At 41.9% G+C, this 15844-nt stretch overlaps 1 protein-coding gene across 6 annotated transcripts in view; it reads right to left on the minus strand.

Moving 5' to 3' along the window:
* SNTG1 (syntrophin gamma 1) overlaps positions 1 to 15844 on the minus strand; it is a 377579-nt gene that overhangs the window by 121625 nt on the left and 240110 nt on the right. For all 6 annotated transcript variants that reach the window (XM_081497977.1, XM_081497973.1, XM_081497978.1 and 3 more), the window contains 2 exons: positions 11558 to 11610; positions 3306 to 3440 (listed from right to left, as the gene is read on the minus strand). In XM_081497977.1, coding sequence (XP_081354103.1) covers positions 3306 to 3440; positions 11558 to 11584 — 162 coding nt within the window. In that variant the 5' untranslated portion in view covers positions 11585 to 11610. The remainder of the gene's footprint in view (positions 1 to 3305; positions 3441 to 11557; positions 11611 to 15844) is intronic.

Raw genomic sequence — 15844 nt, forward strand, 5'->3', positions numbered from 1 at the left:
TATGTCTTTGGCAAAATTTGGGAAGTTTTCAGCCACTATTTTTTCAAGCACTGTGTGAGCTCAGATCTCCTTCTCTTTTTCTGAGACTCTTAGGACTTCAACGCTGGATTTTTCATTTTAAGCTCATGGGTCCATTATGTTTTTCTGACCAATTTCTCTCCTCAGTTCAGAGAGGGTGATTCTTATTGTTCTGTCTTCAAGTTAACTGATCCTTTCCTCTGTCCTCTCCATTCTGCTGCCGAAGCCATCCTTTGAGCTCTTATTTCAACTGAATTTTCAGCTCTGCATTTTCCATTTGCTTTCTGCTGAGACTTTCTTTTTTTCTCACTGGTGTCAATGCTGGTGTAAGAAGGGTAAAACCATTTTATGACGGCTACCTTCCAGCTCTTGTTATAATTGTAACATCTGTGACATTTCAAGGTTGGCAGCTGTTGACTGTCTTTTCTTATTTAAGGTGAGGGTTTCGTTGTTACTGCTGGTCCAGGCAGGAGTTCCAGCTGCTTCAGCACCCCCACCCCATGAGAGCCTGGCTGGGAGGCACAGGGCTGCCTCATGACTGCCCCTGGAGAGACCTCCAGGAGGTCTCTTTGTCAAGATGCTGAAGTAAATCTCAACCTTCCACAGGCCTGCTCTGCTACTTCTCTAGTGGGAAGTGGAGGAAAAACATATTTTTAAACATCAAATTTCTCTACCTGTAGTACAAAGCAACTGATGGCATTAAAGGCTGAAAAAAAAAAAAATATATATATATAGTGTGTATGTTGTGTGTATGTGAGTGGCTCTTTGACGGGAAAAAAGAGAAAAACCTGAGGCTTCACATACCATTCACTCCAGATGAGCTGGTAAGAATCCACCCCCAGGAGCTGTCATCTCTCTCCTGATCAAATTCCACAGACAGTGGACCTCACCTCTGAATCCTGCATCCCAGCCCATCCCCTGTGGAGTGAACGCTGACTTCACAGTGAAAGCCGGACATCAATTTCTCCTGAGGTTGCTTTCAGGAAATGATGGTTTGACACGTGGGATTACTAACTACACACTTTCTCCCACAAGGAAAACTAAAGGAAGTCGCCTAGTTTTATTGATTCTAAGTCCTAATGATGCTCATTAGAACTCTACTGAGGTGCTAATTACATTGATGCCACATATCTGATAGTTCTGCCATATTTAGAATTTAATCTCCAAGATTTTCTTGTCTGTTACTGGCAACCGTTCTGAAACGGGCATCTCTGAGATGAAATATGCAGCCATCTCATATTGATTTTAGTCTCACTGGCCTTCTAAAAATATATTGCCAGCATTTAAAACCGACCTCAGCTAAATTTGATTTTCTTTCAGGGCAATGTTGAAGGAGATAGTATCACAGGTATGGACATGGCTTCCTCTGGTTGAGGGGGCTGGTCACTCAGGAGGTACAGGGACAGAATAGTCCACTTCTAAGCACAAGGAAGGTGACTTTTTCTGTTAACTGAAGCGTTCACGTTTCCACCTGACAACTGCTATGTACCATTCTGATATATATAATATTCGTGTATATATGTACTATTTTGATGTATGTAAAATATGTGTATGTGTATATATGTAATGTATATGACATATGTAATATATTTTTCTGCCAAAAAATAAAGGAAAAGAAAGAAAGGAAGAAAAAAAGCAATGGGCCATTACTCTTTTATTAACTAAAAGAAGAAAGGGTGACCCTATGGGAACAGTGTAATCAGCCTTGACAGCCAGACCCATGATTCAGGATGATATAAATGGTTTGTGACAAAGAACAGTTAACAGTCTGCAAAGCATCCATTGTCTTTAGTCAGCAGGAGATTATCGATTTAGGACCCAGTGTGACTCCCCACAGGAAGATGGTGAGAAGTGAGGTGGAAGCTCAAATTCAGCATTATTCACCCCAACAAAACAGTCTGAAAATAAGCCTTTGAATCAGCTACACAGTAAGTCTACCTGCTGAGTCTACAGATATCCAGGGTACCCAGGAGCGGCCTGTGTGACTCTCCCCTGAGATCATACATGATAACACTGTTTAGATGATGTCTTCGATGTTATTACACAAGAATGATAAACTCTAAAACATCCAGTTTTATGATTAAAGTATTCTGTCACATTCAATTTAGTTTCACCTATTGAAAAGGGTCCGATAGGCCCATATGGAATCCCATGTGCTAAGCCTAGGTCACCAGGAACTTGACACTGACCACCCTGCAGTATCAGCCTCCCCAGGATGGTCACTGGTTTAACCACTCAGCCTGGAACTCCCCTGTCAGCACTAGAATGACCCAACTCCCCCACAGACCCACTCTCCCCTCAGGAGGATGACCTTCACGGAAACTAGCCTTTCTTTGGGAACAGTTTACTTTTTCTGACCGTTTCTCCCCCTGAAAACCTCTTATCTTCTTTAGCTGACAGAACTCCTCCTAATTGCCAGATGAGTACTGCCCAACGCCATGGACTGTAGCCCATCAGGCTTCTCTGTCCATGGAATTCCCCAGGCAAGAATACTGGAGTGGGTTGTCATTTCCTACTCCAGGGGATCTTCCCAACCTGGGGATTGAACCTGCATCTCCTGCATTGCAGGTGGATTCTTTACCACTGTGCCACCAGAAAAGGCCTCATGAATCACTGAATAAAGTTCATGAGATCTTTAAATGTACTCAGGTGAAATTTTGTCATTGAACACCCCTCAGCCTGTCTCCAGAGCTGTACTTCAGTGAGGAGGCTGACCAGCGGGCTGTGAGGTAACTCATGCTGGTCAAAGGCAGGACCAGCAGCAGTTTCCTGTGTCCACTGCTGAGGGCACAGACAGAGCCTGCACAGCACCCAGCGTGACTCTGTGAGGTCCACAGAATCTTCTATTCACAAGCCCCGGGGAGAATCTTGACATGCGTTCAGGGACCACTACCTAAACCCTCCTGCTTCCCAGAGACGGCCCCATTTGAAGGTTCAGTGAGATGTAAAGTGAGTTCAGAGTGGAAACTGCCACGTGATGTTTTCACTTAGTCCTTGGGGAGGAAAGGTACAACCCGCTCCCTCATGATCACAAACACAAGTGTCCCTCCAGCCATACAGTGACAACTCAGAGTCAACAAGACCCCAGGTTGGAGATGGGCCCCCATGTATGTCTTGGGACTTGGTACGAATCCATATGCAAGGACGCTGCTTACTACACTGTGGACAAAATTTACTGGCTCTGAAAGTAAAGGAAAAATATTAAGTATTCTGTGAATAGATTTTTTTTATTCACAACAAGACAGGAAAAAAATGAGAAAACTTCAAGAGAGGGAAGAGATACTTACACCGGAATAGAAAGGCTCTCCAGACACACACGTCACGTCCTGCTCCTGGATCATCAGGATGTCCCTAGCCAGGTGCAGCCGCACTTTGAAGGGCTCCTGGTTACCATCCTGCAGCAAACAGATCCCCGTCTTTGTCTTCAGACCAAAAAAGAGCAAAACAGAGAAAGAATTATACTCAGTTCATACATTATAATTTTATGGCCTTTTTAGCAAAACATCAAGAAAGCTAGACGTGTAGTCAGATGATCCTGAAACAGAACAGGTACAGGGAAAGTATAACCATTTCACACCAAGCTGTTGTTCAGTTGCTAAGTTGTGTCCAACTCTTTACAACCCGATGGACTGCAGCACACCAGGCTACCCTGTCCTTCACCATCTCCCAGAGTTTGCTCAAATTCATGTTCATTGAGTCAGTGATGCCATTCAACCATCTCATCCTCTGTTGCCCCCTTCTCCTCCTGCCCTCAATCTTGACCAGCATCAGGGTCTTTTCCAATGAATCAACTCTTTGCATCAGGTGGCTGAAGTATTGGAGCTTCAGCTTTAGCATCAGTCCTTCCAATGAATATTCAGGGTTTATTTCCTTTAGGATTGACTGGTTTAATCTCCTTGCTGTTCAAGGGACTCTCAAGAGTCTTCTCCAGCACCACAGTTGGAAAGCATCAATTCTTCAGTGCTCAGCCTTCTTTATGGCCCAACTTTGACATCCATACATGATCTATTGGAAAAACCATAGCTTTGACTATACAGACCTTTTTCAGCAAAGTGATCTCTGCTTTTAATAACTGGTCAGGTTTGTCTAGGGTTGTCATACCAGGTAGGCCTCATAGAGATCATATCAGAAAATCCCCACAAAGATTTGGAAAGTTAGGATTATAGTTTATATGCTATATTTGAAACATAGTGAACATTTATTTAATATATACAATCTACATAACTTCTTCTGTAATGGTTTTATTGAAATCCAGTTCACACAGTATATATTACAAAATTCAACCCCTTGAAGTGTTCAGTTTGATGTTTTTAGTGGAGCAATACACAGCCATCATTATAACCAAGTTCTGATCATTTTCATTACACTGAAAAAAAAATCATATCCCCACGCCACCCCACCCCCATTTCATGTTCCGTCACTTCAGTCATGTCCAACTCTGTGACACCATGGACTGTAAACCACCAGGCTTCTCTGTCCATGGAATTCTCCAGGCAAGAATACTGGAGTGGATGTCCTTCCCCAGGGGATCTTCCTGACCCGGGGATCAAACCTGCGTCTCTTATGTCTCCTGCACTGGCAGGTGAGTTCTTTACCATTAGCATTACCTTGAGCCATTCTTAATTTGGATAAAGGGATAAATACGTAGAAATATATTTTTATCCTTTGTAGTTCAGTAGCATGAAATCCCAGGTAAATAATACAGGACTTTCTCTTGGAATATAAATTACACTTGGATCATTAGGGGTCTGTTTCTTTAAGAGAATGTTCACAACATTGATGAGAATATGCTGAGACACCGTGGCTTCTAGAAAGAATTTTCTGTAAACTGTTTTATTCTGTGTGGGATACACACCATTATGCCCTTTATTATATGTGGTTAGATTGGTCTGTAATTATTCTGTAAGTGTTATAATGTCTTTTAAGGAAAAACAAGCTTTTCCAGGAGCTGTGATGGTCCTAGTCCCTCCTCTGAAACCGCGTACAGCCGGGCCCCCATAAATCGTATCCATTAATCCCCCCAGAGCTCAGCTTGAGTGCGTATGTCTAGAAGACAAAAGCATTGACATTTCAGCAAAAGCAAAATTTATTTTCTTTAATACAGAACACAAGTTTTGTACATTTTTCACAAGGCAAATTCTCTCATGCTTACAATGTGATCTTGGCCAGAGGCTGATACCAGACTGCCTGAAATGCTCGGGAGAAAAAGGGAGGAGATGACATCGAAGCCCAGGGAATTTAATTGGGTGCGTTTGATGGTTTTTCATTGGACAGAACATTCCACACCATTCCCCTAGCAGAATCACGGACTAGCCGGCACTCACAGATAAAGCTCCGCCTCAATTTGAGGAGGAAAGAGAGGCCTTTCCCTGAGACCCCATAAACACATTATTGTCTCACATCAAAGAGAGATTGAAGATCATCCAGGGAAAGCTTAAGGAACTAAAGCACAGCTCGGAGGTTTCTCTCATCACATTTCTGATGTGGTCATAGTTCCATCCATTCAAGCAATATGTGCGATGTCCCTTAATTACTGGAGAGTTGTCTGGAAAATAGAATGCGGACCTAGAGCCATGCTGGGCTCCTCAGAGGACAACAGTGATGGGAGATAAAGAATGAGGCAGCTTCTATTAGGATGTAATATATGTACCATAAATATATATACCAGTAAATTTCTATTTGGAGAAAATGACAAACTGAGAGATAATGAAGCTAACAATAAATTCACATTAAAATATATATTTCCATATAAATGTTACATATATTCTATTATGAAAATACAGCTCATGGACATGAAATTACATTAAAAATCCCACAGATGCATTTGTTTTTCAAATACAATGTAACTAACAGAGAGTCAGACATGAATTAGATGATAATGTCTGGGCTCAGAATATTCCTACTCATCCAAATATACAAATAAGGTGCAATATGATGTTTCAGCACTTGATAGGGGAGAAATGTAGAGGAATTCATGAGCGAAGGTGTGTGAGAGAAGGCTTTGTGGACAGAAAGAAGTGGCTTGTCTTGAAAAAATAAATTGAGAAAACAATAAGTAGAGAAGGCAAAGGTTATTTTATCCAAAAGGGGGAAATTTGAGTAAAAATATAGAAGAATGAGAATGCAGAGGCCGTGTGATGGAGAACACAGCCCTGATGTGGAGCCCATGGAGTTTCACAGGAGCCGAACCAGAAGAAGTTTCAGGAGGTGAGGGGGGGTGGGTAGGAAGTCAAGGTCCCTGTACCGTGTGTCCGGCAGGTAGGAACTGTACAGTGAAATGGTACACTTAGAGGGTAAGTCTATTTCTTAGAGCAGAAGAGAAGGACGTGTACTGGGAAAGTGAGAACACAGTTACTGTTGGCAGTAACATAGACCTTGGGGAGGAGACTCTGGGGACCGAATGGACGGGTCAGGCCCAGAGCTGCTTCAATTGCTGCAAGAAGATTGGAATATCCATTTTGGACACTCTCCTGGCTCAGAGTAGCCTGTTGGATTGGCATCATCACTGTGGAAGGCGGGCACACAGTTCATTCACTATATAGAGCTGACTGTGTGCCCAGATGTATTCATTTATTCACTTGACTTTGGTCCCCCAGCACAGTGGTTCTGGCAGATGGGACAAAAGCGGAGGCGTGGAGACAGGCAGGAGGTGGGGTTTGAACCTGGGCCTCCAACTCCAGGCCTGGTGTCCTCGGGCAGAGATCTCTGTAAGGATGCCTCCCCATTTTCCTGTACACAATGGGAGAGCTATCAGTGTCTTTCACCAAAGCTTGGGAAAGAACTCAGTCTTGAATAGTGTTGCTTCTTGGATCAGAGTGATGGCAAGTGGCAGCAGAAGCTACTCTGGGCCTGAGGGATGCCCTTCCTGTCACAGCCGGGCTACGGAGGGAGCTAAGGACACCAGTTGATATGGGATGGGAGGGCTGGATCCACACGCCCTCGTCCCCCACGGCAGTCCTGGGGGTTGAGAATGGGAAATAGTACCTGAGAGTGCTGCCTGTGCAGCATGAACTAAAACAACCCTGGCTGCAAAGTCTTTACAGATTTGTGGACTCAGGTTTTTCAAGAATAAAAACTCACCCAAATTTTAGCATAAACTTAGGAACTGCAACCATCTTCTTTTTCTTTGTTAACATAAGAGTTGTTTGTCTTCAACCTTTTTAAGCTGTGGTTGCATCACACATGCATGAGGACATGCACGTGCTGCATATAACCTACAAGCACAGTATGTGATTATTCCTGTCCCTGATGGACGATCCTACCTTGCACTGGATTTTGCAAACCCCACACTGAAGTCTGTTTCCTTAGAGGAATACTAAAATGCAATGCCTCTTCGTTACTCAAAAGGCAATGCTTTTAAGCATCTAGTCATTGATTTCTTTTTTGTGAATCAATGAAGGGTGTTCATGAATTTACATTGATTTATTCTTTGTTCTAAAAACATCCCTCACATGTAAATGTATTAAGATGTGTGCTTAGCATAAATCAAGTACTTTTGGAAATTCAAAAAGTAGACTGTCACTGACTTCCTACCTGAAAGAGAAGACGTCTTTAGTTTAGGTTCTAGGCCCTGAAAGAACACAAATTGTGTTTTCATTAAACTTTAATATCTATGTCCTTTCATTCTGAAAGGTAGTATTTGCAAGACGACAGAAGAAACTGCACAAAGCCAGGTGGAGACCACCATGTGCATGGCCAGCGGTCTTTCAGAAGTCCTCCTACTTCTCTCTTTTGGTTGCTGAGTGCAAGTTGCCTTGTTCCTTAAGCCTGCAGTTGTGAGTGATATGTGACCCCTTGCGTGGCTCCGTCTGTGGTAGCAGAACTAATCGTACTAAGAGTCGTCCACACAAGATGCTTCTAACCTCATCTTATCCCCTATCTTCCCTGCTGTGGTGTGTCTGACCCAGCCTCCTCGTCTGCTAACTTCCAGCCACTTTTCAAGCTCTTATACAAGAGGTGCAGCTCCTTGAAGCCTTCAGAGGCCCTTCCATCCAAAGGCCTTTGCTGACTATGAGGGTTATTCCATTTCTTCTAAGGGATTCTTGCCCACAGAAGTAGATATAATGATCAGCTGAGTTAAATTCACCCATTCTGGTCCATTGTAATTCACTGATTCCTAAAATATTGATGTTCACTCTTGCCATCTCCTGTTTGACCACTTCCAATTTGCTTTGACTCATGGACCTAACATTTCAGGTTCCTATGCAATATTGTTCTTTACAGCATCGGACTTTGCTTCCATGACCAGTCACATCCACAACTGGGCGTTGTTTTCGCTTTGGCTCCATCTCTTCATTCTTTCTGGAGTTATTTCTCCACTCATCTCAAGTAGCATATTGGGCACCTACCAAGCAGGGGAGTTCATCTTTCAATGTCATATCTTTTTGCTTTTTCATACTGTTCATGGGGTTCTCAAGGCAAGAATACTGAAGTGATTTGCCATTCCCTTCTCCAGTGGACCATGTTTTGTCAGAAGTCTCCACTATGATCCCTCCATCTTGGGTGGCCCTATACGGCATGGCTCATAGTTTCATTGAGTTAGACCAGGCTGTGATCCTTACTTCTTGGAACTCAGGGCCTTCATCAGGTAAGAACATTCACCTAAGGGTCAGTCAGTGTTATATTTAGGCATCACATGCAGTGATACTGTAACATTTAGCTCCGTCACATCATCTGACTTCACCATATATACTATTATCTCTAGAAAATCTTAGCAAGTTATTACTCTTTTCATTTTTAAGGATTATTAATCTATAGGACCTAGTACAGCCTTTTACTCATAGTAGAGTTTCTTTCAATATTTATTGATTGAATCAGTCATAGATTATATTTTATTCTATGAGAGACTAATCAAATTATATGTGGGCAGGAATTATTAAATTAGTAAGTGTATGTTATAAAGGAGCGTGTATTTTCACATCAAAACCTACGATATCTTAAGGAAGACGGATGTGAAGGTGAACTGTGAGGCGAGCCTGGACTGAAAATGGAATGTGGACCTACTGCCGCACATTTTGATGACACTTTTAAGGCAAAGAAGCAGTAATCACGCCTGGCTGTGCATACACTGCTTCTTCTGCATTGTGGGTTTTACATTTGTCCTCATTGTATTCTCTCTTAATTTTTGCTTCTTTTCAGATTATTGAATGCAAATTCCTTAAAAATAATTACAACGTTTTCTTCTTAGGAGAAGAATTTTTTAAACGGTAAATAACCCTCCTTTCCAAAAACAGTCTGTATTAGATAATTAAGATGTCTACATGAAACTTATCTAGCCATATTTCTATTTCTTCACAAAGAAGAGATATCATGGCATTTGTAGGGTAATATTCTAAGTAGATCTCTCTGTGGACATGAATGTCAAAATTTCATTGTTGGTAGTTTATTGGCAGTCAAGAGAAAATAAGTTTACTTTAATATATCTTTGATATAATTTTCAGTGATATAGGACTTTAGAAAGAGGCCAAAACTTAGACTTTACAAGTGGCACATTAGGGTTTTGCTTTTGCCGAATTCATTAAATGGAACTCAGCATTTCATGTTGTTGTTCAGTCACTCGGTCATGTCTGACTCTTTGTGACCCTGTGAACAGCAGCATGCCAGGCTTCCTGTCCTTCACTATGTCCCGGAGTTTGCTCAAGTTCATGTCCATTGAGTCAGTGGTGCTATCTAACAATCTCATTCCCTACTGCCCTCTTCTCCTTTTGCCTTCAATCTTTCCCAGCATCAAGGTCTTTTGCTGCATTTTTCAGCATTTCATAAAATCTCTCAATCTGCTTTTCGACAAAGTGAGAGATAGGCTAGAGTGCCTTACGTGCCAGTCCGTGGAAAAGTTCTAAGACCGAATTTCTGGCAAGCTCTGATTTTGGCCCATCTTCGAGGTGATTTGCTCATCCTCAGAGCATCATATCGTCCTGTATCCCTTCCGGTCCAGCCGGCAGGTGGGAGACACATGGGAACTGCTAGGACAGTTCTAAGAAGCTGCTCCATGATGGGGGCGTTGGAATGGCGACACCCTCAAGCGATCAGTGCCAAAGAGCAAGAAAATTGACTACAGAAGGAAGGAAGGGAGAACCTCAAAGGTATCACTGGTGTAACATAAAGCCAAAACCTAAGGGAATTTGATATCTGCTTCAAATCAGTGAATCAAAACTTTTTGTGTAAGAAACCATCTAGGAATTCTGTCAGCTCAAGTCCAGGTGAACTGTGCATTAGAAACATTGCCCACTGTTCAGTCTCTACCACAGGAGTATCCGAGGTGTTTCATGGCTGTCTCATTTGCACAACACATTTTCAGACTGATGAGGGCTTCACTGCCCAGAACTAAGATAACACTTCAATGGAAATGGTAGATTTACTATACTCATTGAAAATTAAGAATACCTTGCTGTTCAACTAGTTGCTAAGTCAGAGCCTACTCTTTGTGACTCCATGGAGCCCACCAGTCTCCTCTGTCCATGGGCATTCTCTAGGCAAGAATACTGGAGTGGGTTGCCATGCCCTCCTCTAGGGGATCTTCCCAACTCAGGGATCAAACCTGAGTCTCCTGTTTGGCAGGTGGATTTTTTTTTACCACTGAGCCACCTGGAAAACCCATGGTGTATGATATTATGTACTATATTTACAACTAGAAATGGCACAGTATTAAAATTTATGCATCTAAGTTTAAGCTTCTAGAACAATAATTTACCTTTTTTAAAAACGTATGAAAAAAAAATGCACAGGGGACACATGTGCACCTGTCACTGATTCATGTTGATGTATGGCAAAAAACACCACAATATTGTAAAATAATTATCTTCCAATAAAAATTAATTAATTAATTAAAAAATAAAACATTAATTTACCTTTTTAAAAAAGTATGAACTGAAAGGTGTTTTCTTTGGTTATTTATACATAAGCAAATATGACATATTTTAACATATGAATATTTGCGTTTTGCCTGAAGAGTGCAAAGACAATGCCTTGAATGTCACATGAAAAGATAATCTTTCTTCCTAAAATAGAGTCACTGCCTTCTCTGAGGGCCCAAGTTCACGCACTGTTGACTGCACATTTGAGCGGCCTTTAACACCCTTGACAGAGCAATGCATCACTTTAGCTCACACAGAACACGATGGCAGCTCCACAGAGTCAGAATCACCAGTATTAATAGTTAAACAACACTGAAATAGTGAAAGAATAGTGGAATCACAAAATCAGAGGATTTTAGTGCTAAAAGGGACCTGAGACGTCTTCTAATTTATAACCACTTATGTGAAAAGAATTAGTTTCAAGGCTTCCACTACCTGAAGCCGTCAGCGTACAGTTTAGGGAGGAGGATAGCTCGACCCAAGGAAACATGCTCCCTTCTTGCAGGAAGAAGCCCAAGGCTTCACAGACCCTCTGTGTCTTCGAGTCTCACAGAGACAGGTTGTGCTCTGGACCTGATGAAGGCCCTCACCCATTCCTCTGCTGCAGGCCAGGTTCCACGGACATGAAGGAGGGCCAGTGCCCACCCCAGCCCCCTAATCAAAAAGTAGAAAGGCGTGGGACCTACCTCCTCACAGGCAGTCCGGAAATCCATGTGCTACGGCACCCACAGGATGTCGTCTGAAAAGACAGAGAGATGCAGTCAAGCATAGCACCGAGTGTCAGAGGAGACTGCAAACCAGTAGGAGAGAGGAAGCATCAGGTCCTGTGGGGAACCCGTGTCCACAGCCCCTGTGAGGATGGAAGGATGAGACAGGAGGAGGCGATGGACCGTCTCCCTCAACTCCTCGAAGTGTGAACCCCCCTGCCACGGCGGGGCGAGGATGCACAGATCCAGGTCCCTCTCCCTCCGCTCACCACCCTGATGGGATCCAGGGCAGCATGAGCCCCTCTCTCCAGGGGGGCTCATCCCCACCATCCACTCTGAACCACACTTTGCAACTGGGGAAGTCAAGTGAAGTGAAAGTCTCTCAGTCATGTCTGACTCTTTGTGATCCCATGGACTATACAGTCCATGGAATTCTCTAGGCCAGAATACTAGAGTGGGTAGCCTTTCACTTCTCCAGGGGATCTTCCCAACCCAGGAAGAGAACCAAGGTCTCCCATGCTGCAGCCAGATTCTTTACCAGCTGAGCCACCAGAGAAGCCCAAAAATACTGGAGTGGGTAGCTTATCCATTCTCCAGTGGATCTTCCTGACCCAGGAATTTAACCAGGGTCTTCTGGGGAGGAAACTTCAACATGAATAATTACAAGTTGTCTACCATGTGGTTGTCTCTTGAAAAAAAAGTTGACAAGTCTTTCTCTTTTCAATTAAAAAGCTACATTCATGAATAATTGTCTCTGGAAATTAACATTTGATTCACAAACAGTGTGAATTAAGAAACCAAGCTATTTGCCAGAGAAATAATAAGATAAATCGATGTACGAAATATCCAATACAGATTCCTTTAGTGGTCACTGTAATATCTAAATGATAGGCATAGACTTAAATGCTCAGAAATCCTGTCTTGTTTCATTTTAAATACTTTAGAGAGTTTTCCCTTAAGTATATGATAAACTTAAAACCAAGAGTCATCATAGAAAACTGACACCCTGTCAGTATAAAAAATGTGGAGTTAAAATATAACCTTTTAGGTAAATGAGACTTCAAAGTAAAATGCATGGTATGTTCCAAAACAGAAGACTTGATACAACTCAAATTACTGCTCCTCTCCACCTTTGGAACAGTAAACTCTCTAGCCCTCTTTGTCATTTTCTGTTGTGTGAGACTGATGAGCACTTGATAAGTATGTGTGAGTGGAATAGGGTGCTTTGCCACTGGATTATCACTGTTGCCTTTGAAAGAAAAGAGATGGACCATTTTCAGTAGAATTGAACATGCCACATAATATATTATTTTCCATAAATATAAGTCTTGTGGACTGTGAGCCTGGTTTGGTTTGACTGGAAAGCATAAGGACGTTGATATTAGTAAAGTTAGGTAAGAATAAATTGTTAGCAAATAAAAGGGCAATATGATGAAATTATAACTTGATGACATGAATTACGTTTTTGTCCATGAAAATTTTGTCATTAATTCAATTATTAATTTTCAAAATCGCTCTTGAAGATTATATTTGAAAGAGCTGCAAATATCTACTTATTGCCATCTCTGACATATAGTTATTTCTTATCTTTAAAAGTAGGAGCATTTCAGTATTTATTGATTACATAAAAACACAGTGTCTCTAGAACCAATTTCCTGCTTCTAAATGCAGCCAGAGAAATAGGCATGAGGGCATTTAACCACTGTCTAAACTAAACTCATAGTTCAGCAGGGAGTATATCTGTGCCTTCTTAACACTTTCTCAACCATTTTAACACATCTTCCTTTTTTCCCTTAATTTTCCATTAGCCTTAATGAAAATATCTGGTAATAATATCAAGTATTTTTTAAGAAAAAGATTTAGTATGATATTCAAAACAATTTAATTACTAGTTAACGTAAATTTCATATTGTTGTTTTTCAGTCACTAAGTTGTGTCCAATTCTCTGTGACCCCATGGACTGCAGCATACCAGGCTTCCCTGTCCTTCACCATCTCCTAGAGTTTGCTCAAATTCATGTCCATCGGGTCAGTGATGTCACCCCACCATCTCACCCTCTTGCCCCCTTCTCCTACCTTCAATCTTTCCCAGCATCAGGGTTTTTTGCAATGAGTTGGCTCTTTGCATCAGGTGGCCAAAGTACTGGAGCCTCAGCTTCAGCATCAGAGGCATAAATTCCATAGCTATCATAAAACCATTTTCAGTGATTATAAATGTAAAAACTGGAGTAAAAATCATACTAATTTATGTGTTGAAAAATTTCTGAGAACTTTTTTCTGTATAAACTGCTATGTTAGAATGGTTTTTTAGATTTACAGAGATATTGTAGAAATAGCACAGAGGCTTCCTGCATACCCTTGTGTCAGCACGTTTATGGACGCCTGCATTAGTATGGCACATGCATGTAACGCTGTTACAATTAATGAACCAAAGCTGTTACACTGTTAGTCAGCCCCTACTTCTTTCAGGTGATCTTGGTTTCCCCCTTATCCTCTACAGTTTCCAGTATCCCATCCCAGATGACACATGAGGTTTAATCACCCTGTCTCCTTATACTCCACCTGCCTGTGACCATTTCTCAGACTTTCCTTCCTTTAATGACTTGGGCAGTCTTGAGGATTACTGGTAATTTGTAGAATGTTATTCCATTGGGATTACTCTGACGTTTGTGTCATGATGGTGGTGGGGTCATGGGTTTTGGAGAGGATGCCCAGAGATAAATGCCACTTGATCACCTCACGTCAGAGAATCACCCAGTCCACACGTCCACACGCTGCTGAGGCTGACTGAGGGTCTGGATGACAGAAGTTGGTCAGATCTCTCTGTTGTCAGTTCCTCTTTTTTTTTTTTTTCCTTTCACGATGTATTTATTTGTGAATACATCAAATCATCACAATGTACATTTTAAGTATCTTATATTTTTATTTGTTAACTGTACCTCAAGAAAGTCAGAAAAAGGTAAATATTACTGACTTATCTTTTCTTGTCCTGTATTCCACACTGCACTCTGGAGCCCAGTCACTCTCAACAGCGCAGGCTGTCCTGAGAGCAGAGGACCCACATGAATCTCTTGGAATTTCTCTGCATAGTGGGTGCATCTATTCTCCCCATCTATCTATTTATCATTTACTCAGGCCCTCTCAGCTGACAGAGCAGGGAACACATGTGCATACAATAACCCAGGTTAGAACACAGGTGTTTATAAAGGTTTCCATGTGCAACCATCTGTATCTTCGTTAAGTCACATATGAGCTCTCAATGATGTTCCTGCCTCTAATGCATGAACACAGGGACCATCCTAATCTCTTCCCTTGTCTTCCTGTAGATCCTCACTTACCAGAGACCCACCATTCACCTGCCTGGTTGTACAGGAACAGTCACACAAGAGCTGTTAACATATATCCCTGTGGGGAACAACTTCTTCACCTAGAGTACAGTTTATTTTGCCTTTAATATTACAAGCTATGCCAATTTTCAAAATGACTAGTGTCAACACCTTTTCCCCTCCCCCATTTCAGTGAGATTTTTTCAGACGTTGCATTATTAGTATGTCTTATAAGGAAAAAAATAAAGCCTTTGTTTAAATTAATTTCTTAAAATATGATTCTTAAAAAACCTCATCATTTAAAATATGGAGATGAGAAAAGCAAAGCATAAGAAGCCTGGGTGGATGAGGATAAAATTAACTTTGATGTTTACAGAATTACAGTGTGTAAATGTGACCCCCCTCCTCATTCCTGATCCACTTGGAATCCCCGTAACCAGTTCAGAGATGAGCTACACAACATGGAAAAGTCCTGGCCCTCAGAAAACCGGTTTCTACCATTATTACAGGTGTGACCCAAGGAATAGCGCCAGTCTGTTGTCCCAGGCCATGAATAGTGGGAGAGGAGTGAACATTCCCAAGTGCCCCCAGAGTGCCACCTACATGAGACCTGGCCTCTGCTCGAAGGTCTGGCCTTCTGCAATTAAATCTAACACTCCAGAGTTAGCTGAAACTACTCTTGTTAATTATGCTGACAACAGCACCACTTCCTGTTGATTAAACCTCATCTTTATAACCCAAACCAGAGGAGCAGATGCATGCTACTGCCTATGGAAATACTACTTCTCGCAGAATGATTCATTTGTCACAAGGTTGACAAGATGAAGACAAGGCCCTTCCCGACTTGCACACACATGGGGACATGCTCAGGTGGAGACCTGAACAGGTGGTTATATAAGATTGAATGGAAAGCATTGGCGCAAACACATTTGGATTTAAAT

This window comes from Giraffa tippelskirchi, chromosome 6 (assembly GCF_054371585.1).
Source record: "Giraffa tippelskirchi isolate mGirTip1 chromosome 6, T2T-mGirTip1v1.2.pri, whole genome shotgun sequence".
Lineage (NCBI taxonomy): Eukaryota > Metazoa > Chordata > Mammalia > Artiodactyla > Giraffidae > Giraffa > Giraffa tippelskirchi.